General features: G+C 46.9%; 1 protein-coding gene across 7 annotated transcripts in view; it reads left to right on the forward strand.

The window, feature by feature from the left end:
• MAP3K15 (mitogen-activated protein kinase kinase kinase 15) overlaps positions 1 to 24,471 on the forward strand; it is a 114,482-nt gene that overhangs the window by 66,288 nt on the left and 23,723 nt on the right. For all 7 annotated transcript variants that reach the window (XR_014307339.1, XM_082718283.1, XM_082718288.1 and 4 more), the window contains exons 9-14: positions 71 to 230; positions 3,282 to 3,432; positions 4,988 to 5,095; positions 12,168 to 12,217; positions 14,153 to 14,248; positions 19,799 to 19,886. Coding sequence is in view for 6 of the 7 variants with exons in the window: in XM_082718283.1 (XP_082574409.1) it covers positions 71 to 230; positions 3,282 to 3,432; positions 4,988 to 5,095; positions 12,168 to 12,217; positions 14,153 to 14,248; positions 19,799 to 19,886 (653 nt within the window). In the remaining variant the exon portion in view is untranslated. The remainder of the gene's footprint in view (positions 1 to 70; positions 231 to 3,281; positions 3,433 to 4,987; positions 5,096 to 12,167; positions 12,218 to 14,152; positions 14,249 to 19,798; positions 19,887 to 24,471) is intronic.

Genomic DNA, 24,471 nt, shown 5'->3' on the forward strand with positions numbered 1-24,471 from the left:
AAGGCTTGCATAATAGGAGAGAAGCTAGAAAGATTTTCTCGTAGCTTCATCTAAAATTCAAATTCTTCAGGTGTCCGGCTAAACAGTTTGTTGGGAAGAAAAGGGAGCTTGGAGAAAATGAACAATTACTGGGACGTGGGTCAGTTCTTCAGCGTCAGCATGTTGGCCAGCGATGTCGGGAAGGCCGTCCAGGCAGCAGAGAGGTTGTTCAGACTGAAACCTCCAGCCTGGTGAGTCGTGTGTGTCTGCGTGTATCCGTGTACGTGTGTGTGTGCGTGCGCACGCGCACATGCGCGCCCCGCTTCTCTCGATACCCGACCTTGTTCTGGCGGGAGAAGAGCTGTAATTGCAAAAGACGGTATCAGTTGCTGCGTTTCTCCTTCTGACTCCCTCGCTAACACAAAGTTATGGCAGCAAGAACTGCTCTGCCAGGTCACTTGGCTTTATGTGACAGGAGGGAAGGACAGACAGACGGGCACATACAGGTGCAGATGATGCCCTACGTGCTCTATCTCTTTGAGATAGATGGAACCCAGGACTAAAATAAAAGACCTAGATATGGTCAAGAACATGGTGCCGCAGCAGGTTAGCCCATTATGGAGCCATTAAACGTGCCAGAAAGAACACTGGGCGACGTGGACGTGTGTTCAGGGTGTATCCCAGAGCAACAAAAGCCATTGGCATGGTACAGTGTTCTCTGTCGCTGGTTCTCAAACGTCAGCATGTATCCGAATCGGCTATATTGATTCAAACACAGATTGCCGGGCCCCACCCTGCGCTACCTGGTTCCAGAGGTCTCGGGTAGGGCCTGGGAAATTGCATTCCCTGGTCTGGGAACCACACTTCGAGAACCACTCTTCTCTGTGGAGTCCTTTTGATGAAAAATCTGTTCAGCATGTGACTGCCAGCAAGGTCTCCGAGGTGGGGGGGACAGTAGCCGACTTGGCAGTAGACACGAAGCTCCGTGAGAATCGTCGTTCTGTCATTGCTTCCTGGAGTCCCGTAAGAGATGTTCCCTCAGTTCCTGTGCAAATAATCAGCGACGGAGGGCCTGTCTCCAAAATATTGACAGTGGCTATCTCAGAGAGGTAGCCTTATGAGAAGATTTTAATCTATTTTCCCCCTCATCTCTATTTTTCTGGTTTGTCTGAACTGCGTTTGGATTACGTGCATAACTTGAAACTTTTTACTTTTAGTGATCCGTGTTCATCTGCCCCTTGTTCTCTCTCGGCTCGGTGGGCCAATCTGGACTCCCAGGGCTCAGAAACTTCTTCAGTCTTTTTTAGTTGGACCCCATTTCTTCCCCGTCTGAAGGACCTAAATTTGATGCCCGAACCATATCTACCTCTTGAAATCTTTCTGAGGCTTTGTGAACAAGGAGGCAGGCAGAGCCTCCAGCCCTCGTGGAGTTGCTGCTTTTTTTTTTTTTTAAGATTTTATTTATTTATTTGACAGAGAGAGATCCCAAGTAGGCAGAAAGGCAGAAGCGGGGTTGGGGGGCAGGTTCCCCGCTGAGCAGAGAGCCCGATGCGGGGCTCAGTCCCAGGACCCTGAGATCATGACCTGAGCCGAAGGCAAAGGCTTAACCCACTGAGCCACCCAGGCGCCCCGAGTGGCTGCTTTTTCCAGAATTCCACTCTCAGGGTGACCTGCTGCACCCGAGCCAGATGGAGCTGACTCCGTGGAGGGCACAGCTGAGCCTTGAATGCGTTCTCATTATGTCAGCTCTGACACTGACTTACACTGTTGGGACCTAATACTGTAGGTCCAAGACCACCCTGAGGTTTCTGATTGACGAGAAGAACTCACAGGACCCCAAAACTGTTGTACTCATGGTTAAGGTTTATTACAAGACAAGTGTACAGCTTGAAATCAGCAAAGACAAAATGCACAAAGGGCGGAGTCTGGGAGAGACGAGATACCAGCTTCCAGCTGTCCTCGCCCAGTAGAGTGACAGGGACAGGGCTGACTTCTCCCCACAAGGATGTATGGCCCCGTGCAGGAAGTACTGACAACCGGGGAGGCTCACCAAGTCTTGGTGGCCAGGGTTTTCCAGGGATGTAAGTTGTGCAAGTACGGAGCACCCGCGTGATTGACCTTAGTCACTGAGTTCCCAGCCTCTGTGGAGATGGCACTGAAAAAGCATGGCCCAAGGCCCCCATCATGCGTCCTGTTGGTAGCATGAACTTTCTGGCATGGCCCAAGGCCCCCAGTAAACCAAAGCATTCTTACCAGGCTGGGTATCCCAAGGGTTTAAAGGTGAGTCCCAAAAGCGAGTCAAGGGCCAGACCTTTCTTGGGTTTGTGTAGAGTTGGGACAACCCAGGCCTACTGAGCGAATCCTTCAGTGCACAGGACCCAAGCCAGGCAGAGTCTAGCTGACCTGCCTTCCCAGGACAGCTCCAGACTTGACCCTCCAAGGACAAAATGATACTCTCTTGCTTTCAGCTCAACCAGCCCCTTTCAGTACCAAAGAGGACGTAACCACCACTGCCTGGCAGCTGGGTTTCAGACACTTCAAACTGCCTGAAGACAGTAAAGATGTGATGAGACTGAAGATCTCATAACTTCAAATTCGGCCTGGTCGGATTTAATTAAAAAAAAAAATACAATGAGTTTCACATTGGGGGTTGGTAGGGGTCAAGGAGGATAGGAGACAGATGGGGGGAAGCAGCGGGGCTGAAGGAGGGAAAGGTGGCAGTGACAGTCCTTGCGACAGTGGACGCGTTTTCTATCTTACCTGTATCCGTATTAATATCTTGCTTGTGATTTTGTTCTAGAATTTTGTGAGCTGTCGTCACTGGTGTATAAACTGGGCCAAGGGTACACAGGATCTCTCTGTATCGTTTCTTATGACTGACTATATGTAAATCTATAATTCTCCAAAATAAAAAGGTTAATTAAAAGACCATGAGAAGGAAAAAAATGTTTTTAATTAAATAGACTGAGTTTTAAATTTTGCTGTTTTGGAATTGCTTTGAATTTCAAACTGCATGCTTTTGTTTTTAAGACAGTTGGCATATGTTTCCCAGTGTCTTCACTTTGAATACCATTCGCCCAATGTTGGTAAAAAACCATGTTGTATGATTTTGTTGGATAAACTTCTTTTGCCCACTCGTTGGGTTTCTTTTCATTATGTGTGTGACTGCCAAAGGATTAAGAAGCACTCACTACACAATATGAATTTAAGTATGAAGCTTTTGGGAAACCTCTTTTAAAAGGAGTAGAATGGAATTCTGTTTCTCGAAGAATCTAATTTATCCATGCCGGTGATTTTTCCAGGTACCTCCGATCGTTAGTTCAGAACTTGTTATTAATTCAGCGCTTCAAGAAACCTGCTATTGAACATTCACCCAGGCAAGAGCGGCTTAACTTCTGGTTAGATATGATTTTCGAGGCAACAAATGAAGTTACTAATGGACTCAGATTTCCAGTAAGTTACGCTTAATCCATTTCTTTCAGGTAGAACAAAAGAAACTGGGGGTTGGTGCTCTCTAATTATTGAATGCTCTGAAAGGTAGAAAACTTTAGAAAGTGTTGGGATACCCACCCGTCTTAGGTAGAATCAGCCAGTGATAGATCAACTCACTAGAAAAAGTGGGCTATAACCTCTAAGATAGTGCTCTCAACTGAGAGTCCTTTTGTCTCCCAAGGGACATTTGGTAATATCTGAAGACTTTTTTGGTTGGCACAATGGCGAGGAAGGTGTTGCTCCTGGCGGCTAATGGGGGGAAGGCCATGGGTGCTGCCAAAGGTCCCACAGTGATGGGACAGCCCCTCCCCCAACACAGAATTCCCCAGCCCCCAGTCTAAGAAGTGCCAAGATGGAGGAACCCTGTTTTAAGTCACTGCAAGAGTAAGAGCGAAATTTTGGAACTGAGCACCGTTTCCCGCTGAGCTTTGGTTTGCCTCCAGTGCCACTAATTAATTTTGAAAACATTATTGGAAAGCAAAATGACTGTTAGCTTTTCATTAAGTATTTGTTTGAATTTTTTGACCATCTTGTGAGGAGTCGTAAGTAAGATAGCTAAGCACCCTAGATACCAAATTTCAGATCACTGTCCTTAAGATTTACAACATGAGATTTTATGAACATGCCATGTTGAAGAATTTCGTGAAGCTTCTAATGAAGATTTAAGTTCTTTGAGATGATTTGATAATGATTTTAAAATCCTTTTTTAAAACTTTTTAGAAGATTTTTATTTATTTATTTGACAGGGAGACAGTGCGAGCACAAGCAGGGGGAGCAGCAGGCAGAGGGAAGAGAAGCGGGCTCCCTGCAGAGCAGGGGGATCCCAAGGTGGGACTCGAACCCAGGACCCCGGGATCATGACTTGAGCTGAAACAGTTGCTTAACCAACTGAGACACCCAGGCGCCCTAAAATCTTTTAATTATGAAATATTTCACACTTGATCTTAGCCGGAAAGTGCTTTTTTGTGAAATATTTCAAACTTATTAAAAGGTACCAAAAAATAATGGAACAGACACTTGCGTAATGTCTACCCAGATTTAGCGATCTTAAATATGTTGTTTTATTTGCTTTAGAAATTCATTCATTTATTCTCTTGTATTTTTTATAGACTTGGGTACCTCACTGCAGATCACCCAGTCTGCTTCATTTCTCTCAGAAACTGTTGCCTTCCTGTTTCTTCTCTGTCACCTTCTTGGGCAGGTGGCCCACCTTCTTGGGCCACCCTGTCTAAAGTGACCCCCTCCCACCTTAACTCTGTTGTACTCACTCCCGAGCTGCACAGGGGACCATATTCCCTATCCCTATGTGTGTGTTTCTTGTCTACCCCTTTAGAGCATGAACACAGCCCCCCGCAGGACAGAAGTCCTGACTGTGGTATCCACGGGCCCTAGAGTGGTGTTGGCACACAGTAGGTTCTCGAGCATTTGTGGAGTATAGCACTTCCCATGTGCTCACTGGGCAGAGTGCTTAACCTGCTGGTACATTCCTGTGTGTCACAGAAGTCTCTTCTTTCAGGTGCTGGTGATAGAACCCACCAAAGTCTACCAGCCTTCATATGTCTCTCTAAACAGTGAAGCTGAGGAGAAGACCGTTTCTCTGTGGCATGTCTCACCCACGGAAATGGTAAGAAAAAAAAAATCACAGCTCTCTCTTCACTCTCTGCTGTTTCGTCAGAAATGCGATGATCAAGCAGGAGAGTATGTGTTGCTGTGTTTGAAGGAACAGGCATCTGAGCCTGACTTCCAAGGTCCAGGAGTGTGTGAAAGAGACTAATCACAGATGGGCGAGGCGACGCTGGTTTGCCCATTTTATATGTGTTTATATTACATATTTGTGTATGTGCATGTGTCTGTACAGATGTGTGTATATTCGTGTGAATGAGTATGGGCTTGTTGAAAAAAGAAGTTAAACCATGAGGAAGTGGATAAGGAGCAACGGGAAAGTCCCTCCAAATCCCCCAAACCTCGTCCGCATTCCCTTTCCCCTCCCCAGGGACTTACGTATGTGTAAGTGTGTGTATGAGTGCATACGTCGTGTGCGTGTGTGTAGAGAGAGAGAGAGAAGCGTTTTCATTCAAGTGTGATCATACAGTATATATAATTTTGCAACTTTTTTAGTTGACTCCTACATCATAGAGAGTTTGTCAGAGAGCACACAGTGATCCGCCTGGTGTATGATATTCCCTGTGCGCCTGTGTCATGGTGCTACATTTCTAAGGGTGGACAAAGCGTAATGTTTCTCCTCCTGCCTGCAGCACACATTTCGGTCTCCGCTGTGCACTCTAGCCCGTGCTAGATCCGTTCAGTGCCCATCCTGGCGGTGACCCCCTACATGCTCCAGTGTATTGTTTCAGGAACACAATTCCCAGAAAAGGAACTGCTGAATTTAAGACTACTTTTGTTTAAAATTCGATAGCTACAGGGCGCCTGGGTAGTTCAGTCCCTTGAGTGTCCGACTCTTGGATTCGGCTCGGGTCATGATCTTGGGATTGCAGGATCAGACTCCACACTCAGTGGGGAGTCTACTCGGGAGTCTGTCTGCTTCACTTCCTCTGCCCCACCCCCTACTCCAGCTTGTGCACGGAGTTGCGCATGCGCACACGCTCTCTGAGATAAGTCTTTAAAAAAGAAAAAGATAACATTTGATAGCTACTAAAGATAAAGTGAAATAAATACAATGTGATAGCTCCTGTCAGGTTTTCACCACTTCAGTTTATATTCACATCAATGATAGAGGAGAGGAAACATTTTAATTGCCCACTGAAGAGATCACAGAAACACTGGGCTGTACCTGGTGCTGTGGTAGTAACTGTCCCCCGCCACTTTGGTCTCTGTATCTAAACTATTACTTCAGCTTCTCTCTTTTATAAAGTATCTTTAGTAATGAAAAGATCTAGTACCTTTAACAAGCGCATTCACTAGGTAGTCTATTTTTGGATTTGTTTTCCTGGAGTGTGGGAAGACTTCTGCCATTAACCTGGCAAAGGAAGATTTTTTTTTCCCCTGGAAATAAGAATATGAGCAATTATGTCTTAATCAGATAAAAATAAACAGTATCTTCAAAAATGAAACATAACATTGAAGAATAAGCAGAGGCCCAAAATCATGTAAAAAATTCCTTATCAAAAATAGTCCTGGGGCGCCTGGGTGGCTCAGTGGGTTAAGCCGCTGCCTTTGGCTCAGGTCATGATCTCAGGGTCCTGGGATCGAGTCCCGCGTTGGGCTCTCTGCTCGGCGGGGAGCCTGCTTCCCTCTCTCTCTCTGCCTGCCTCTCCATCTACTTGTGATTTCTCTCTGTCAAATAAATAAATAAAATCTTAAAAAAAAAAATAGTCCTGACACAGCGTCCCCGCATTGTCCGGTACGACGCGTGACTTCTGCAGGATAAACAAGTCGCCAATGTGCCATCTGCCGTGGCGCCCGCAGTCAACAGGACGGCATTGTGAGCTTTGTAATTTGTTGAAAGTGAATCTCATGTCCTTAGCACCCCCACACACACACAAAACAGAAAGCAAAGGACACAGGGACACTTTGGGAGGTGATGGAGATGGCCGTTACCTTGACCGTGGTGATGGTTCCGTGACTGTCTGCGTATGTCCAAACTCCTCAAATTATGCACGTGGAATTTAGGCAGGTCTCTGTCCTTTATACCTCAGTAAAGGCGTATAGAAAAAAGAGAGAGACACGAAATCTCAAGTTGCCTTCGCCCACTTGAGCTGCCGTAACAGAATACAGAATAGAATGAGGGCTCAAACAACAGACCTTTCTTTCTTCCAGTTCTGGAGGCTGGGAGTCCGAGGGCGGGCTGCCAGCGTGGTCAGGTTCTAGCGAGGGTCCTCTTTCCAGCTCCCAGAAGGCCGTCTTCCTCGTGTGTCCTCCCATGGTGGAGAGATGGTTCCCGTGTCCCTTTTAATAAGGGGAATAATCCCCGGGGGCTCCCTCCTTCTGCCCTAGTTCCCTCCCCAAGGCCCCGCCTTCGAAGACCGGGGCACCAGAGTTTAGGGCTTCTTTACCAGCTCGTTTGCAGAGACACAAACGTTCCGTCCACGACACAAGCATAAGGCAGGAAGTTTGTCTGATATTTCACAGGCAGTGAAGATGGGCCGCCCTCATGGGTGCTTGGCGTGGCTTTTGTGGCTCTTGTTTCATTTCACTGCACTCTGTGTATTAATTTAAATCTCTGAGTGCAAAAGAAAAATATTACAGCCATAATCAAATATATACATGATGATCAAACAGCTATACCTCCGTTGAACAATACATAGGTTTTCTGTTAAATTTGCCTCTTGAGTTGTTTTCAACCTTTTTTTAAAAGATTTTATTTATTTGACAGAGAGAGACCACAAGTAGGCAGAGAGGCAGGCAGAGAGAGAGAGAGGAGGAAGCAGGCTCCCCGCTGAGCAGAGAGCCCGACGTGGGACTCGATCCCAGGACCCTGAGATCATGACCTGAGCCAAAGGCAGAGGCTTAACCCACTGAGCCACCCAGGCGCCCCTGTTTTCAAACTTTTATGGAAGTATAACATACACACTGGAAAGCCCATCAATCGTATATGTACAATTTGCTGGATGTTTGCCAAACGAGCACACCTGAGTCAACAGCGTGGTCAAAGAAGAGAACAGCAGACCCCTCCCCCCACAAAACCTGGCTTTTCCGCCCGTTGTGCCCCCCCTCCAGGTCCCATGCTTTCGATGTTGGAATTCTTGTGCCTTGCTGATTTTCTTTGTGTCATTGATGCCACTGGGACGGGAGAGGATGTTCAAACTTCTGATCTGTAACCTCACTATTCCACTGACATAGTCACAGTACCTCATGTTTTGACAAGTACTCGGAGAAAGAAAGTAACCCTATTCAAGTGACTCTTAAGACTTTTAGAGCCAAATGGTTTTGGTCTCGTGGAATTCTACAAACTTTGCCCATTTTATTGTCCCTTATAATGGTTACTGGCCCTTAATGGACATTCCTGTGGGTACACAGACTATCTCCCTAGTTGTAAATGTTTCACTTTGTACATAGTCTGTAATAAGAAATGGAAAAGAATGATATAAGCAGCAAATGCTGGCTTTCCTTGACTGATGAAATGTTTTGCACAAGTGCTCATAGTTGTCAGAACAAACGTCTGAGGGAAATATAAATTGCCTTTTTTGCTGTGAGAGGAAGCTTTTGCTTTTGCCTTCATTTACATTTTTGAAATTCTGCGCATCACAAAAGCAAGCAGATTTGCCTGGAGTGAGATGACATTTCTCTACACAGTGTTGCATTTTTTCCCGGTGGGCTGCGGCTGGTAGCGGGGAGATGGCACACATGCGTGTGTTTGCAGCGCTGCTGTAGGAGCGGATGGAGTTCTGGTTTGTTAGCCAAGGATTCAGGGACGTCTGCTGGTAAATGCATAACTCGAGACATGGGGACATAGGAGCAGAGCGCTGACTTGTAGCGTTGGCCTCTTTCTGCGGTATAACTGCTCCCACCATGGCCAGTTTCCAGCAACCTCCAGCAGGTGCCCAGACATGGGGCTAGGTGGAGATGGATGCAGCTGACCCCAGGGGCCCCCAGCCCAGGAGTGCACGCAGGCCACAGAGAGCAGGTTCAGACACAGCCTTGCCCCCTCAGTGATTCGTGTGCCCCAGAGTCACCAACAGACAGAGTAGCCGCCAACCCCGACCACACGGGTAGGGCTGCTTGTCCGGGAAAGCTCTATTGTCATTGCCTCTTACACTTACGTGAGCAACAGGACAAGCACTTTAAAAAAGCACAATTACAGAATTGTCCTAGACGCCTGAGATGCCTCCGCAGAGGTCGCGCTCTGGGACAGGGGGGCAGACTCTGAGTCGGCACCCCGGGGACCCTGGAGGTGTGCCCCCGCCTCTGGCTTCCCGGCCTGTCTCTCTGCAGCCCCCTGGCTTTCCTTCTAGTGCGCCCCTGCTGGGGCCTTCTGACCCTGATGTGAAAAGCTGAAGTCTTAAGTCCATTTCCTCTGCATGATTTCACTGGGATGATATAGCCACCCGTGGAAAGGGTGAGGTCGCCGTGTTGACAGGAGGCCGTGTGATGGGAGGAAGGCAGCCACCGCGGTCACGGTGGAGGAGACCGTGCCCGTTGACCCACCGGGACACGAGATCAGAAACCACGCGGCCAGCCCTGACTTCCACCACTGGATGTTTCATGAAAAACCCCACTTGTACATGCCAGAGAGTGTGCACCTCACAATTTCATTTACATGTTCTTACAGACCAGGGACCACTCTCGGTGCTGGTGAAGGCAGCATAGCGGTTGCTGTTCCCACCCTTGGATGATGGGGCGTGGGGTGGGGGGTGGCTGTTAGGAGGGAAGCTTCTGGGCTGCTCCTCATGTTCTGTCTCTTGATTTAGATGCTGGTTACAGCGAGTCTTCATTTTGTGGACACTTACTGCGGTGATCACTGTGCCTTTTTCTGAACATAGGGTACATTTCAAGTCAGAAGTTGAATAATAATTTTAAAACATCTGCCCTCTTGATGCTCCCCCACACCATGACTGAATCTCGTGGCTTTCCAGATTGAGACAGACTCTCTCCTACAGAGTGTCAAGCCCTTACACAGCCCCACCGTGTCATTGTCCCCGGAGCTGGCCCTGCAGGGGCTCGCAAGTGCTCTTCTGTCCTCCTTACCCCCTGCGGTTCCTCCTTCCAGCCATCCAGGCCCTAACTTCGGCGGAGGCGTCTCTAACCGCCCTTCTACCACTTTCACCGAATGCAGGCTCCCTCCCCCCCGTATCATGTGTACGGTATTTCCCATCGCTGTTGGATCACTTTTTGAGAATGTCTCCCCAAGAGCTCCACATGGCAAATGGGACTTGTAGCTGTTTATATCCATAGTATCTACAAAGCAGGTACCCCCCCATGCCCACTGACAATGATAGAGGGGAGTCCGTGTTGGTGACTTCTTAACCCGTGTATCTTCCTCCCAACTCAAGTCCCCTAAGCTACCCTAGAGTAAATTTTCCGTCTGTGACTACTTTGAAAACTCCCTTGACCGGCCTTTTTCTATAATTGTGAGCTTTTTGCCTGTAGGTAGATTGGACAAGGTGCTCTCGAAATGGCCCTGGTTCATATTCCTGTACCCGAATCCAAAAGCAGGCTTCTGCTCTCCACCACTGCCGCCTTCCAGGGACTCTGAACACAAGTCCCCTGAAACCCACTCAGTCTTCCTCCTTGGATGGGTCCAAGGTGATGGCTTTCCCATTGGCATATACTTGGATCTCTCAGGGCCCTCAAGGGTTCTCCTCTTCTCCAGAGTAGAAGCTGAGGGCCTGGGATGGTCTCTGAGGCCCTGCATGGTCTTCCTCAGGAGCTGGCCAACCTCCTCCCACTCTTCTCTCGGCTGGGGACAGTCCTGTCCTGGGGATAGGACTTTTCCCCTCTGCCTGAGGCTGTTGTCCTACCCATGGGTCTTCACGGCTCATTCCTTTACCTTCTGCTGAAAAGTCATCAGAGACCCCTTCCCAGAGCATGTGGCATAACACCATGACCCCCACCACATCGTAATGCCCTTGCCAGCTCTCTGGCTTTGTTGTAGTGCTTTTTGTCCTCTGTCATGGTATTAAGTTACTAAATTGTGGCTCTTCTCTCCTCAAATATAATCCCCATGAGGGCAGGGGCTTTGTTCTCTGCTCCGTCCTCCGTGCTGGTATCTTGCCCGGCACGTCGTGGGCACTTAATTGACACGGATGAATGGATGTTCTCCCACTGACAGGCCCTGTCTCCTGGCTCCCACACTTCTCTGGGGCACTTCGCTGGCCATTTATGACCTTCTTCAGGCCAACCAAATGTGTTTTCTTATTTTAAATGATTTTCTTTTGCTGTGATGTCTTGGTATCGTAGACTATGGCTCTTCTGAAATGGATTTCAGATCTTTGTTCTGAGGCTTAGGTCTGTGCAGCGTTTTTAAAGTACAGGCCATGGTAGTGGAGGGAGGGAACAGTTATTTTTTAAAATGCATCATGTACACATTGAAATGCAGGTTAGTCTTAGTGTTAGTTATGACAAGCTATCTGCAAAAAGAAATAGCCCCCAAATATCCATACCTTAACATGATAGAAGTTTATGCCTCATATCATAAACTTTTGTCAGGGTCCCCATTCCCCCTCATAGCAGAAGAGAGGATCGCTGAGGAGGTTATTATGAACCATAACCATAGATGGTGCATGTCATTCCTCCTTACATCCCATTGGTCAAAACTCCGTCACGTGGCCCCACCTAGCTGCAGGGGAGGCTGGGAAATGTATTCCAGGCTCTATGCCCAGGGGAAGAAAAGAGATTGGGGAGCCCTGATTGGTGGCTGCCACATTCTTGCTCCTGCAGATATTTTCATAGGTCACTCAACTTAGGTGGACTGTTCCCAAACTTATTTTAGAGTTTTCCTAAAATGTTGACAGAAGATGAAAGTCCGTCCATTCAGTGTGTACTTACTCTGTGCCTTTTCTGTTTCAAATTCAGATCATTTGCTCTCAACTGGATTAGAGATGCAAATGAATTTTTGTAATACATTAGAAAATGTTTCTGTTCTTCCAAGTTGCATGAAATATATTGCTCTAACTCCTGAATCTCTCTTGAAAGTAAAAGAGCAGAAGTGATTGGCCAGAGAATGAAATGAAAGTGTTTTGGGTTTTTTTGCATGGAAAAAATCAAGCTATACTGACTTTTGTCTTTAAAACCTGCAGAAACAAATTCATGAATGGAATTTTACAGCTTCTTCCATTAGGGGAATAAGGTAAGAACATAAAGGAAAATGGAATTATTGTTCTAATACAAATAATGATGAAAATGTTTTATTTTAGTGTTTCCACTCATTTATAATATGTGATATTCTCATTTTCAGCAGAATCCTCAGCTTGTTGATGTGCTGCTAATAAGGGCTTCTTGGCTTGTTTAACAGAGAAATGTGGGGGGCTATCCAATAGACTAAACTCATCTCAAGCTTTTTTAGAAAATGAAGTTATATCTGTAGAAACAGAAAGCATTTCTTCTTTGAGTCATTGATGTTCAAGTGCTCAGGGAACTCCAGAATCCCAGTAACTGAAGGAGTTACTTGGTAATGACACTCGGTTGGGGCCTGAGTAGAATAATGGAGCCAAGGGTATTGTTGTTCTCATTTGGGGAGCAAGTGCTCTAGTCCAAGGAGAGCTATGGTGCTTGCTCTTTGGATTGGGGTGGTGACCATTTGGTGGCCCTTGTGGCTACACTTTGAGTCTCACTCTGCCAGCACATCCAAGAGTAGGAGCAGTTCAGAGGCAGATATGAATTGTAATCCCTCTTTCACTATTTAACCTTGACAGTATCACTTAGTCCCTCCAGGACTCTGTTGGTTCATAGTTTCCATTAGATGAAGGGCTCGGATTAGAACGGTATGTTCTTTCTCTGAAGGTAAGACCACAGGCCACTAAATGAATCCCCCGTTACCTCTAGACATGTGTGATACTGTTCTAGACACAGCACTATTGAAATTAAAATAATATTTTTGTCACTTTAAATATTTTGTCACTTTAAAGCGAGGAAATAATTTAAAAACAGTAGCGTATTTGAGTAATACTGATGCAAAGTTAAATCCAGTGTTGAACATTTTCAAAAACTGAATACCCCAGAAACTAAGTGGTATTGAGAACATGCAGTGAAGAACATTTTGTTTGTGCCTTCTCGTAGAGATACCTCTTGCTGCCGTTCCCCCATCAACAGGGAGTGCAAATGACCTGGGGTGAATCAGACCCTGGAACCAATGTGCTATAAAGAGCACACACTGAACATTCCCAGTGCTGCCCAACTAACCATGATGGTTTCTTCACAAATTGGTTTCCAAAACTTATGTGTGACCTGGTTTTCAGGATTTTTAAATCACCCTGTACTATTGCTCTTTCAACTCAGTATTTTCATGTAATCCTTGACAAATGAAGAATGGCTAAGTAAGCTATGAATCTCAGGAAGGGATGACTTAGGAGAAGATAAAGTGGCATCATTTGTTTGAAGAGAATTTTGACTTTTCCACAGTGCTGCTTGGCAAAATGAGGGCCATTGTGTAGGCTTTGGCCCAGTGTAGGTTGAAGACCTTTCAATAGTGAAATCCATCAGCAGATGGAGTTTGGTGAATTTCTGTCACTGGGTATGTCTAGGAAAGTGGAATATAGGCTGAGGTGCTGTAGAGTCAGATCCCAACCTCAGGGGTAAGGGACCAGATAACCTGTGAAAGCCTTCCTTGAGCTACGATGCCATGTGTATTACTACCTCCCTTGTGTGGCCCCAAATAACTACGTCCTGGTATTTTTCAAGTCAAGAAATTCCTTAGATGCCATAATACATTATTTCCCACATAAGCTTCCTGTCTTGTGTGTGAAATTATAAACTCTTGAGGACAGAGACCATATTTATTTTCCTTTCTCACCGCTCTAGGCTTTGCTTAGCGCCGTATCTCTGGTAAGTTCTCGATATAAATGAAAGTCATTTGTTGAATACAAACTCAAACATATGCAAGATAAATGTCCCTATTTAAATTATGTAGAGAAATAGAAGTCAAACTGGGGGAGTAGTGATTAAAACATTAATGAATCCTTCAAATTTGTAGAGTGGAAGAAAATCTGTGATTTTTTTCAAAAATGTTAAAGTGATGACGTAACTTGCATATAATAATCCTTCTTATGTTTTTCCAATTTTACAGCATATCCAAGTTTGATGAGCGGTGTTGTTTTCTTTATGTCCATGATAATTCTGATGACTTTCAAATCTACTTTTCCACTGAGGACCAGTGTAGTAGGTGAGTTACAGCTGATTCAGGGGCTTGTGATAGAATTATGGGTCTTTGCTGGGAAGAGTTTTTACTTGATATGCTGCCTTTCTTGAAATTTTAACTTACAGAAATTTACTTTTCCAGCTTGACTGAAGTATAATTGACATACCGTGCAGTCCACCCACTTAAGAGTGTACAGTTCAATCTTTTTTTAGTATATTCACAGTTCTGCAACCATCACGGTCATCTAACTTTAGAATATTTTCATGACCCCTCAAAGAAGCCCAGTGTCCATTACCAGTTATTCCCCCATTTTTCCCTCAACCTAATCCCCCCCCCCATCTCTGGCTTGGGCAAAAACTAATCTATTCTGTCTCTCTGGATTTGTGTATTCTTATATAAATGGAAACATACCATCTGTGGTCTTTTGTGTCTGATGTTTTTTAGTCATGATAATGTTCTCAAGGTTCACCTAGGCTATAGCACGTTATCAGTACTTCGTTCTTTTTTTTTTAATTTAAACTTTATTTTTTCAGTGTTCCCAGATTCACTGTTTATGCATCATACGCAGTGCCCCATTCTTTCTGTGTTCCTCACTCTCTCGCCGTATGGATGTATTTGATCTGTCCATTCAATTGAAAGACATCCGGGTTATTTCCACTTGTTGGCTGTTATGAACAATGCTGCTAGAACATTCACATGCCAGTTTTTGTATGGCCCTGTGTTGACATTTCTCTTGGAGCTAAATTACGGGGTCTTAGGTAACTCTAAGTTTAACCTCTGAGAAACTGCCAGGCTGTGGTCTGATTTTACGTCATCGTCAGCAGTGTACAAAGGTTCTAATTTCACATGTGATTTTGTGTCCTTGTGCTCCTGGCCATCCTAGTGGACATCAGGTAAGATCTGACTGTGGCTTTGATCTGCATTACTATAATGACGGAAGATAGCATGCATCTTTTCATGCACTCACTGGCCATTTATTTATCTTCTTTGAAGAACTCTCTGCTCAAATTCTTCACCCAATTAAAAGAAATTTTTTTAACCTTTTATTTTGGAAAAATATTCAGAGCTATAAGAAAGTTTCAGAGGGGCTCCTGGCTGGTTCAGTGGGTAGAGCATGCAACTCTTGATTTCAAGGTCATGAGTTCAAGCCCTGCTTTGGGTGTGGAGGCTACTTAAAACTTAATAAAATTCTTTAAAATAAATAAACAATTGCAGAAAAACAGTACAGAATTTCCATACATGTTTCACCCAGAATTCCCATGTTAACCCTATACCGCACTTACTTTACCTTCACTCCTTATGCATATGATTATTTTTGTTCTGGGCCGCTAAGAAGTGAGTCATAGACCTAATGACTCATGGCCTCTCATTCCTTCAGTGCGTATTTCCTAAAAACAACATTCACTTCCATAATCACTGCACAGGTATCTAATCAGGAAATGAAGACCAGTAAGGCTCTGTACTTGACACACCTTATCCCCATATGACTTACTGTCCAACCGATATCCTTTCTAGCAAAATACAAGATTTTTTTCTCTGCCTCCCTGCCAGTCCAGGATCATACATACATTTCATGGTCATATCTGTATAGTCTCGTTTATCTTTGTTGGTGCCGCTTTGTCTGTCTTGACTCCGTGCTCTCAAAGAGCACAGGTGGTTGGTCTTGTGTAGGCCATCGGTTGGGGTTTGTTTGCCGTTTTCTCCTGATGACGTCAGCATCGTGCATTTTGGGAAGGAACAGCACAGAAGCGATGTCCTGTCCTTCTCACGCACCACATTGGGAGCCCTAGGGCATCTCTGTCTCATTCCTGGAGAAATGAACCTGGCTCACCTGGTGAAGGTGGTATTGGCCAGTCTTCTCCCAAGTGCCCATTTTGAAGTGGGTTATCTGTATTTCTATTAATGGTTTTAAGAATTCTTTATATATTCTGCGTACAAGTCCTTGATCAGATATGTGATTTGCATGAAAATTGCCTGCCCCCAATCAGTGGCTGGTGTGTCCTTGTCTATGGGGCCCTCTGCGGTGCACAGTTTTTACATTTCGATGCAGTTCAACTTGTTTTTTTTCTGTGGTCATTTGTGTTTTGAGGGTCACCTGAGAAGGTGTTGCTTGACCCAAGGTGTTCTGTGGTGTTTGTTTTCTTCACAGAGTTTTAGCTCTTCTGTTTAGGTCTCTGGTTGATTTTGACGTCATTTCTGTATATGGTGTGAAGTAGGGGTCCAGCTTCATTCTTTCACTTGTGGATATGCGGTTGATCTGGCCCATTTGTTGAAGACATAGTCTTTCTCCTACTGAATGGTCTTGGCACCCTCAGAAAATCGGCTGACCATAAATTTCAGAGTCTATTTCCGGACTTACACTTATGTAAGTCTTACACTGTATGTCTGTCTTTACGCCAGTACCACGTTTCTCTTTCTTACTGTAGCTTCATGGTAAGTAGGAAATACGGAAGTGTGAGTCCTCCCAACTTTGTTCTTGCTTATAATAATCGCTTTGGCTATTGTGGCTGCTTGCATTTCCATGTGAATTTTAGAATCTGTCAGTTTCTGCAAAAAAGGCAGCTATAATTTTGACAGGGATTGTGGTGGAAATAAATAGACCGATTTGGAGAGCAGTGCATTTCTAACTGGAGTAGGCCTTCAATCCCTGAGCATGGCATAACTGTCCATTTGATTAGGTCTTCTTTAATTTCTTAAGACAGTTTTTTGTAGTTTGAGTACAAGTCTCATACTTTTTTTGTTAAACATAGACCTAGGTGGGGTTTTTTTTGATGTTATTATAAATGGAGTTTTCTTAACTTCGTTTTCAGAGTGTTCATGGCTAGCATATAGAAATACGCTTGGTTTTTATATATTTACTATCCTGCAATCTTCCAAATTCATTGAATAGTTCGAATACCTTTTATTAGTATTTTAAGATTATATATATATTTTTAAAGATTTTATTTATTTATTTGACAGAGAGAAATTACAAGTACACTGAGAGGCAGGCAGAGAGAGAGAGAGAAGGAAGCAGGCTCCCTGCTGAGCAGAAAGCCCGATGCGGGACTCGATCCCAGGACCCTGAGATCATGACCTGAGCCGAAGGCAGCGGCTTAACCCACTGAGCCACCCAGGCGCCCCAAGATTATATTTTTAAAGTAAACTCTACACCCAACATGGGGTTTGAACACACGACCCTAAGATTGAGAGTCACACGCTGACCAACTGAGCCAGCCGGGCCCCCATGTCTCACACTTGGTATTGAATTCCTGAAGATTCTCTGTATATAAGACTGTGTCTGTTGCAGATGGAGATCTTTAAAAGTTCTTCCTTTCCAATGTGGATGTCTGTCTTTTTCTTACCTGTCTGACCAGGCTGTCCAGTACAGTGTTGATTAGAAGTGGCGAGAGCAGACATTGCATCTGGTTCCTGATCTCGGGGGGAACGTATCCGGCCAGTCTTTTATCAGTAAGCATGGCGCTGCCGGCAGGTTTTCACTGATGGCCTTTCTCAGGTTGAGGAAGTGCCCCTTACTGCTGGTTAATTCAGGGTTTGTATCATGTGGTTTGAGAACGTTTTAACTCAGCATGTCTCGGACACTCCTTATGGTACCATATTTGAAATCAGACTCAATATCAGACTAGGGGACCCTTAGATCTCGGTCTTCAACTTAGAAAAGCTGCTGCCAAAGATGAGGCAGAACACCCCTTTACCACAGTTGACCTTTCTGACCCTCCCTCGGTCCCCGATGCCTTTTCTCACCATACGTCTAAATAATTTCTCCGTGGCATAGAACATACATACAAGTCACGTGTGTTAAGTGCACTTACGTTTATCAGCACCCCAGCAGGTGCCTCGTGCCTCTTTTCAATCATTGAGCCCCCAGCCCCTGCATCGCTAATTTTTTTAAAGATTTTATTTATTTATTTGACAGACAGAGATCACAAGTAGGCAGAGAGGCAGGCAGAGAGAGAGGAAGGGAAGCAGGCTTCCTGCTGAGCAGAGAGCCTGATGCGGGGCTCGATCCCAGGACCCTGGGATCATGACCTGAGCTGAAGGCAGAGGCTTTAACCCACTGAGCCACCCAGGCGCCCCAGTGCTATCTATTTTGATTTCTATCACTGGTGGTCAACTTTGCCTTTTCTTGATCTTCAATAAATAGAATCATGAAGTATGTACTCTTTGCTTTCTCACTCACTTCCCTTAAAATAACACCCATTAGACTGAGCCGTGATATCTGGATCAGCTCATCCTTTCTGTCACTGCGCCGTGTTCCACTGTGTGCCCACACTACCGCGTGTCTCTTCTGTTGGTGAACGTTGGTCATTTCCAATCTGGGGCTATTAGGAATAAAACTGGTGTGAACATTCTTGTATAGGCCCTTTGGTGAAGACACACATTGATTTGTGTTGGGCATACACCTGGAAGTTGGGGTTACTGGGAAAAGGGCCGGTCTGCGTTCGGTTTGGACTAACTCCGCCAGTAGATTTCCAAAGTGGTTGCGTCACTGTCCGCTTCCACCAGTAGCGTATGAAATGCCACTTGCTCCACATTTTTAACAACGAGTGGTAATGTCTTGTAACTTTTAGTTATTCTGGTGAGTTCATAGCACAGGTCTCCGAAGAATTTTGACAATTGTGTTTCACAGCTTTCAAAGATAGCAAAGAAGCAAAAGTCAGATGGATTAGTTACAGACAAGAACATTTTAACATTTTATGGGAATTATCTTCAAGTGGACAGTGATCTTCCCTGCCATCTTACAGGGAAATACTCAAAATGTTGTGAGTCAAATCACTTGAAACAACCACACGAGTGTAAGAGGTAGCTGATGTGGCGCGAGCATCTGTGAGAAAGACCTGTGCGTGACAGTGGACAGTAAGCTTGATCTGTGTCAACGGAATGATGAGACCACCTTCTGCCTGTCCTCCCCACCCCCTCCCTCCATAAGACCTTATTTTGCCCTAAGAACGAGAGTGTCTACAGCTTGAGAGAGGTGAGGGGTCCCCCCTCCTTAGCACTGATGAGATCACCTCCAGGACACTGGTCGTAGGGCCAGACTTGAACAGTAAGGGAACACCTTTCAACAATTACCTGCTGGTGGAGTGACTTAAAAACAAGTCCTGGAGGAAACATTGAAGGAACACAGAGGAAAGACTCACAGGGCTTTAATAAAACTATGTACCTTTCTAACGGCCTGTTCCGTAGAAGAGGGATTAATTCTAAGCAGTCTGTGGATGGGACCCACATGAATGAAGTCTTAGTTGGTATAATGTAGCATCTCTCATTGAGTTGTCCTCAAGAATGAGCAACATTTTGAGGTAATGAGTTCTCCATCACTGGAGATATTCAAGCCTCAGTTGACCAAAAGGTGGTGGGGCTACTGTATACAGGGGATTCAAGTATCACGTGAGTATTTGAACTAGATGAGATAACCCTTAAAGTGCTATGTCAAATCATGGAGTAGGTTGATTTTTCCTTGAACTTGTAAAAACTTGGTGTATATTTAATCACAGTTTAATAGAATAAGACTAAGTGACAGGTAGGGAACATGCGCGATGATAATTAACATCCTTGTGACATTTGCTGTTCTAGGTTTTGCTCTTTGGTTAAGGAGATGATAAGCAACTCGGCGGGCAGTACAGTAGAGCTGGAGGGGGACACAGACGGGGACACCTTAGAGGTGAGTCAGGGAAGACCTGCAATGCGGAAAATACTGCTTATTGTGTCTTTGATGCTTCAAGCAAATGTCCCATTTTGTGTGTGAAAATCCTTCATGTTTAAAAATGCTCTCAAGCACAGGAAACAAAGGTAGAGCTGCTGGAGGGTAGGTCTGGGGGGGTAGCTGGGGGATGGGCATTACGAGGGCCCTTGGTGGAATGAGCACTGGGTGTTCTGTGCAACTGGTAAACCACTGAACTCTGCCTGTGAGACTAATGATACACTGTATGGTAATTAATTGAATTTAAATTTTAAAAATGCTCTTTCGTGGCTGCAGCAAGGGGCACAGGAGGGGGAAGCGGAGGCGGGGCTCCCAGCAGGCCGGGGCGGGAGCAGGGTATGCAGGGAGGGCCGGGCTGCACCCCCACTCCTGGCTCCTCCGGCGCCGCTGGCCTCGGTGTGGGTCGGCCTGCACAGCGCAGCTCAAGTTGGCGTGCCAGGGCCGCGTGGGCGAGAGGAAACTGGAGCTTGTGCGGGGGGGCCCGGACCTCTGCTCTCGGCTCTGAGCTGGACCCCGCGCGCCCCCCACCCCACCCCTGGGCTGCTGCTGCGCTGGCTGCTCGCCTCCCTGCGGCACTGGGACCTGCTGCGGTGCCTGCACCATGCCTGGGCCCCGCCCGAGGGGCGAGACCTGCGCACAGCATCTCACCGAATATGTGACAATGTGGGGTCGGACTGGAGAAGACTGCCTCCCCCCACCTGAAAGCTGTGTGACGCCACGATTGATGCAATCCCGGGGAACCGGCCACGCTACCCGGTGGAGCCGGTGAGGGAGTCACTGAGACTAGAAGCGCACAGAGACGGAGACGGAGGCGGTGGCAGTGTGTCACCTGGTGAGGGCGCTCTGGGCATCCCCCCCAGCTGAACCACCTCCCCGAGGAAGATGAGGGGGTTGCACACCTGGAGACAGAGAACGCTGCCGTCAGTAGAGGTGGCCGCACCAGCAGCACTGACTCTGACGTCCTGGGACTCGGATGGGCCCTCCCTGGGGGCTCCTGGTGACCCAGCTGCTCTCCTCCAGGGGCCTGAGGACATCTGTACAGACTGAACTTGGGTTCCCCAACCAAAGCTGACCAAGTGTTTTCCCAGTGCCAGTGCTCTGAAGACCTATCAGTGAGCCAGGACAAGGGACCCCAGTGTTCAGGGCATGGCTGGCTTCTCGGTGACAGCTGGCATTCATCGAGAACTTACCCTGTGCCCATTGGGGCTTTGGGTGCAAGACACATGCTCTTGTTTATTCCTCCTGCTCAGCCCTGAGGGGGGAGTCTGTTGTCCCATGAAACGCATCCCTGCGAGAGTTGGGATCCCTGTCCAGCAGGAGAAGGACCATCCAAAGCAGCGGTTATCGGTGCTGCAGATCTGCAGGTGCAGAGCTGGGCGGAGGTCAGGGGTGGAGCGAGTCGAGAGCAGTGGCAGAGCTGGGCGGAGAACCGAGGTTGTCGGGCTCCAGGGCCCATGCTGTGCCCACTGACTCATGTTGTTGGTGCCACAGCTGGCCAGAGGCTTTGAGGCCGTTGGTGTAGACCTGTACACCGGGGCACGTGGAGTGGGGAAACCTGTGGGCTCACGGCCCTTGAGTGTGTTAAGAAGGTTTGTGAGCTTTGTGAGGACACCCTAAAGTGCTTAGGGGTGACTGAAACCCTGTCACTGCTCTACGAATGTTAGTTCTTAGAAGTATTAGGACTTCTGTGATGCCACAGTTCGTTACTATCTCGTATCAAAATCCCCGTTCTTACAATAGATTTAGCAAGGGAGCTGGATCCTGTAATTTTAAAAAGCGGCTTTCCTGCTTCCAAGGTAATCTTATTAAAGCTTAGGCCTTGACCGTGGAAAGCACCATAATACAGAGAATTTTCCATTCCTCTTGAGGATTAATTCATTTCTCATAGTCTCGAAAGTCTGCTCGCGGTCAGTCTCGGGACTCCTCGCGGCTTCCCTTCGGCCGAACCGGAACAGGGTAGCTGGACTTCGCAGCAGCTCCAGGAGCCACTAACAAGGGGAGCGTTTGCCCTCAGCGGACCGGTCGCCCTCAGCGGACCGGTCGCCCTCAGCGGACCGGTCGCCCTCAGCGGACCGGTCTGCTAGAGGCCACCTGTGACCAGCTGCACACCTGCTGGTCTCTGAGAGGCGTCTGGGAGCCCAGTGGCCCTCCCTGGTTCAGGCCTTCCAGCTCTGACCTTGAGAGAGCCCCGCATGATGTCCTACCATGCCACCTGGCCCATCGGTTGCGGAGACCCTGGCCACCCTGTCCTGCTAAGCTGCAGGCCAGCCTCGGAGCCCCTGCACGCCTTCGGCAAGTCCATACTGACGCCAGGCCCTGTGCTGGGAGCTGGGGCCGTAATAGGAAATGAGAGAGAAGTGGCCCTGCTCTGTGGACCCCACGCACCTGGCCTGGAGCTCGAGTGCTAACAAGCAGCTCTCAAGCTCAGGGTGCTGCCGAGGTGCTGAGCCGGTCCCAAGCCCAAACCCGTGCGGCCTGGCCCTGGGCAGTGCCCTGTGCGTTTGCCCACCTGCCAGCGCCCCTGCCTCTTCAGGCCTCAGGGCAGAGCTAGTTCTGTGGCTGGTAGACGCGTCCGCACGGGCAGTAGGTGTCAGTGGCTCGGCTAACGGCTGGCTTTGGGAGGCAGGTCTTCTGAAAAATGTGTCCCTGTTTCTTGAACAGAGGCAGATTTCAGACAGAGGGCCTTCCATTTCTTCGTGGTTTATGACCTAAATCCCTGGAATGTGTAAATGCCGAACAGCCTCACATCCCCCCGTATCCTCCAGAATGCTCCCGCCCCTGGAAGGAGCCCCCAGTCCTTCACACCACGTGTTCTGATAGAGGCTTCCAAGACCTGTGACTTCTGCGCCGGGAATCTTCCAAGGCTGGTGAGCGGACAGGCCTTGGAGTGAACTTGCACAAGAAGCTGTCCCCAGGAGATGGTGGCTCAGAGCCGGCCGGAAGCTCCCTTCTGCTCAGTTCACATGTCAGCGGCCGGGAGGCTTTTGCCCTGACCAGCGCCACGCCAGGCACTGAGGCCTGACAACAGGACAGGCACCGTGCCCTCAGGAAGCACACGGTTTCCCCTACTTGGTGAAACAGAAGGAAAAGAGTAGCAAAAGCAAACATCCGTGTATAGCGAAAGCCCAAATACTTACAAGGGCACTGGAAACAAAGATCCACAGTTAAAAAAAAAAAAAAGATAAACTACTCTTCCATGAGTAAGCTGGCCGTCACTCTGCGTGACTTGCAGAGATGAAGTCAAATAGGTCTGTACAGAAGAACCTGCCTCCTTCGGTATCTTCTCAGCCAAGATTTTTTAGAAAAATCTGGCAAGGAATGAAGTAAAATTTTCTTGTGTGTACAACATATAGAAGTTTTTTTTTTTTCTCCACTAATTCAGAATGTGTGCCTACAAGAGAAATAGTCGGCCAGCCCATGGTACCCATTCGTCTGTGGATGAACACATGGGCTGCTTCCGTATCTTGGCTGTTGTCAGGAAGGGTACAGTAAGCAGACGGGAGCATGTATCTCTTTGAATTGATGTTTTCATTTTCTTTGGGTAAATACCCGACATGGGAATTGCCGAATAGTACGGTAGCTCTATTTTTAACTTACTGAGGACCGTCTATGCGGTTTTCCAGATTGGCTGTGCCAGTGCGCGTTCCCACCAACAGCAAGCAACAGTTTCTTTTTCTCCACAGCCTCACAAACACTGATTTTTGACCTTTTTGGTAATAGCCAGTCTGACAGGTGTGAGGATCCCAAGATCTTGTGGACACCACAGCCGCAGTCCACTCATTACGCGGTTACTCCTATGTGTCTGCACAGCTGTTCAGAGTTGCCACTAATTCAGGTCCTCCCGCTGATGACAATTTAATGAGATTTTTACTATGAAGTTAGTTGGGAATTCATTCTTTGAGGTTTCTTTCAGAAAATATCAAAAAGATCCATTTTAATCATTGACTCGGGTACTTGAATTCTTACTTTAGAATCAGAGTTTGTTGTGGAAGTGAACGGACTGATACTCTCTGAAGGTAACAGATGGGTGGGGGCGAGAAAGGTTTGCGATCGAAGCCTTTTATGGCACAGGCTGATGTCTGGTTCAATCAGATGTGATGGCAACCTGTTAGTGATCTTAATCGTCATGCGCATCCTTGGAAGTTCGTTGGAAGGGACCGACACACGTTCTGTGCTCTTCTGTAAGTAGGCACAGTGGAGTGTAGAAAACAACAGAAGGCAGGATGGCTCAGCCTAGAGTTAAATGTGTTGTCTTCCTCAAGAGGAACCAACTGGAATGCAGCTGTACAGCAACTTTTGATAATGAGATTGGGGGAACAGAATAGCGCGGGTGATCACAGGTAGAATGTGTGCATCGTGTCTGACACTAGATCTGTCCATCTTGAAGGGGGGAAGCCCTGCCTATGTGGTTTGTATTAAGAGCATTTTCTTGCTCTTCGGTTCTTGTCTGGGTACAGAAAGAGATTGGTTTCCTGAGAAGCTAATGAAGGATCATGTGGGGAGGGCACTTCTCTGGGGTACTGGACATGGCATAGAAGCCTTTGTA

Source organism: Mustela nivalis (genome assembly GCF_964662115.1).
Source record: "Mustela nivalis genome assembly, chromosome: X".
Classification (NCBI taxonomy): Eukaryota; Metazoa; Chordata; class Mammalia; order Carnivora; family Mustelidae; genus Mustela; species Mustela nivalis.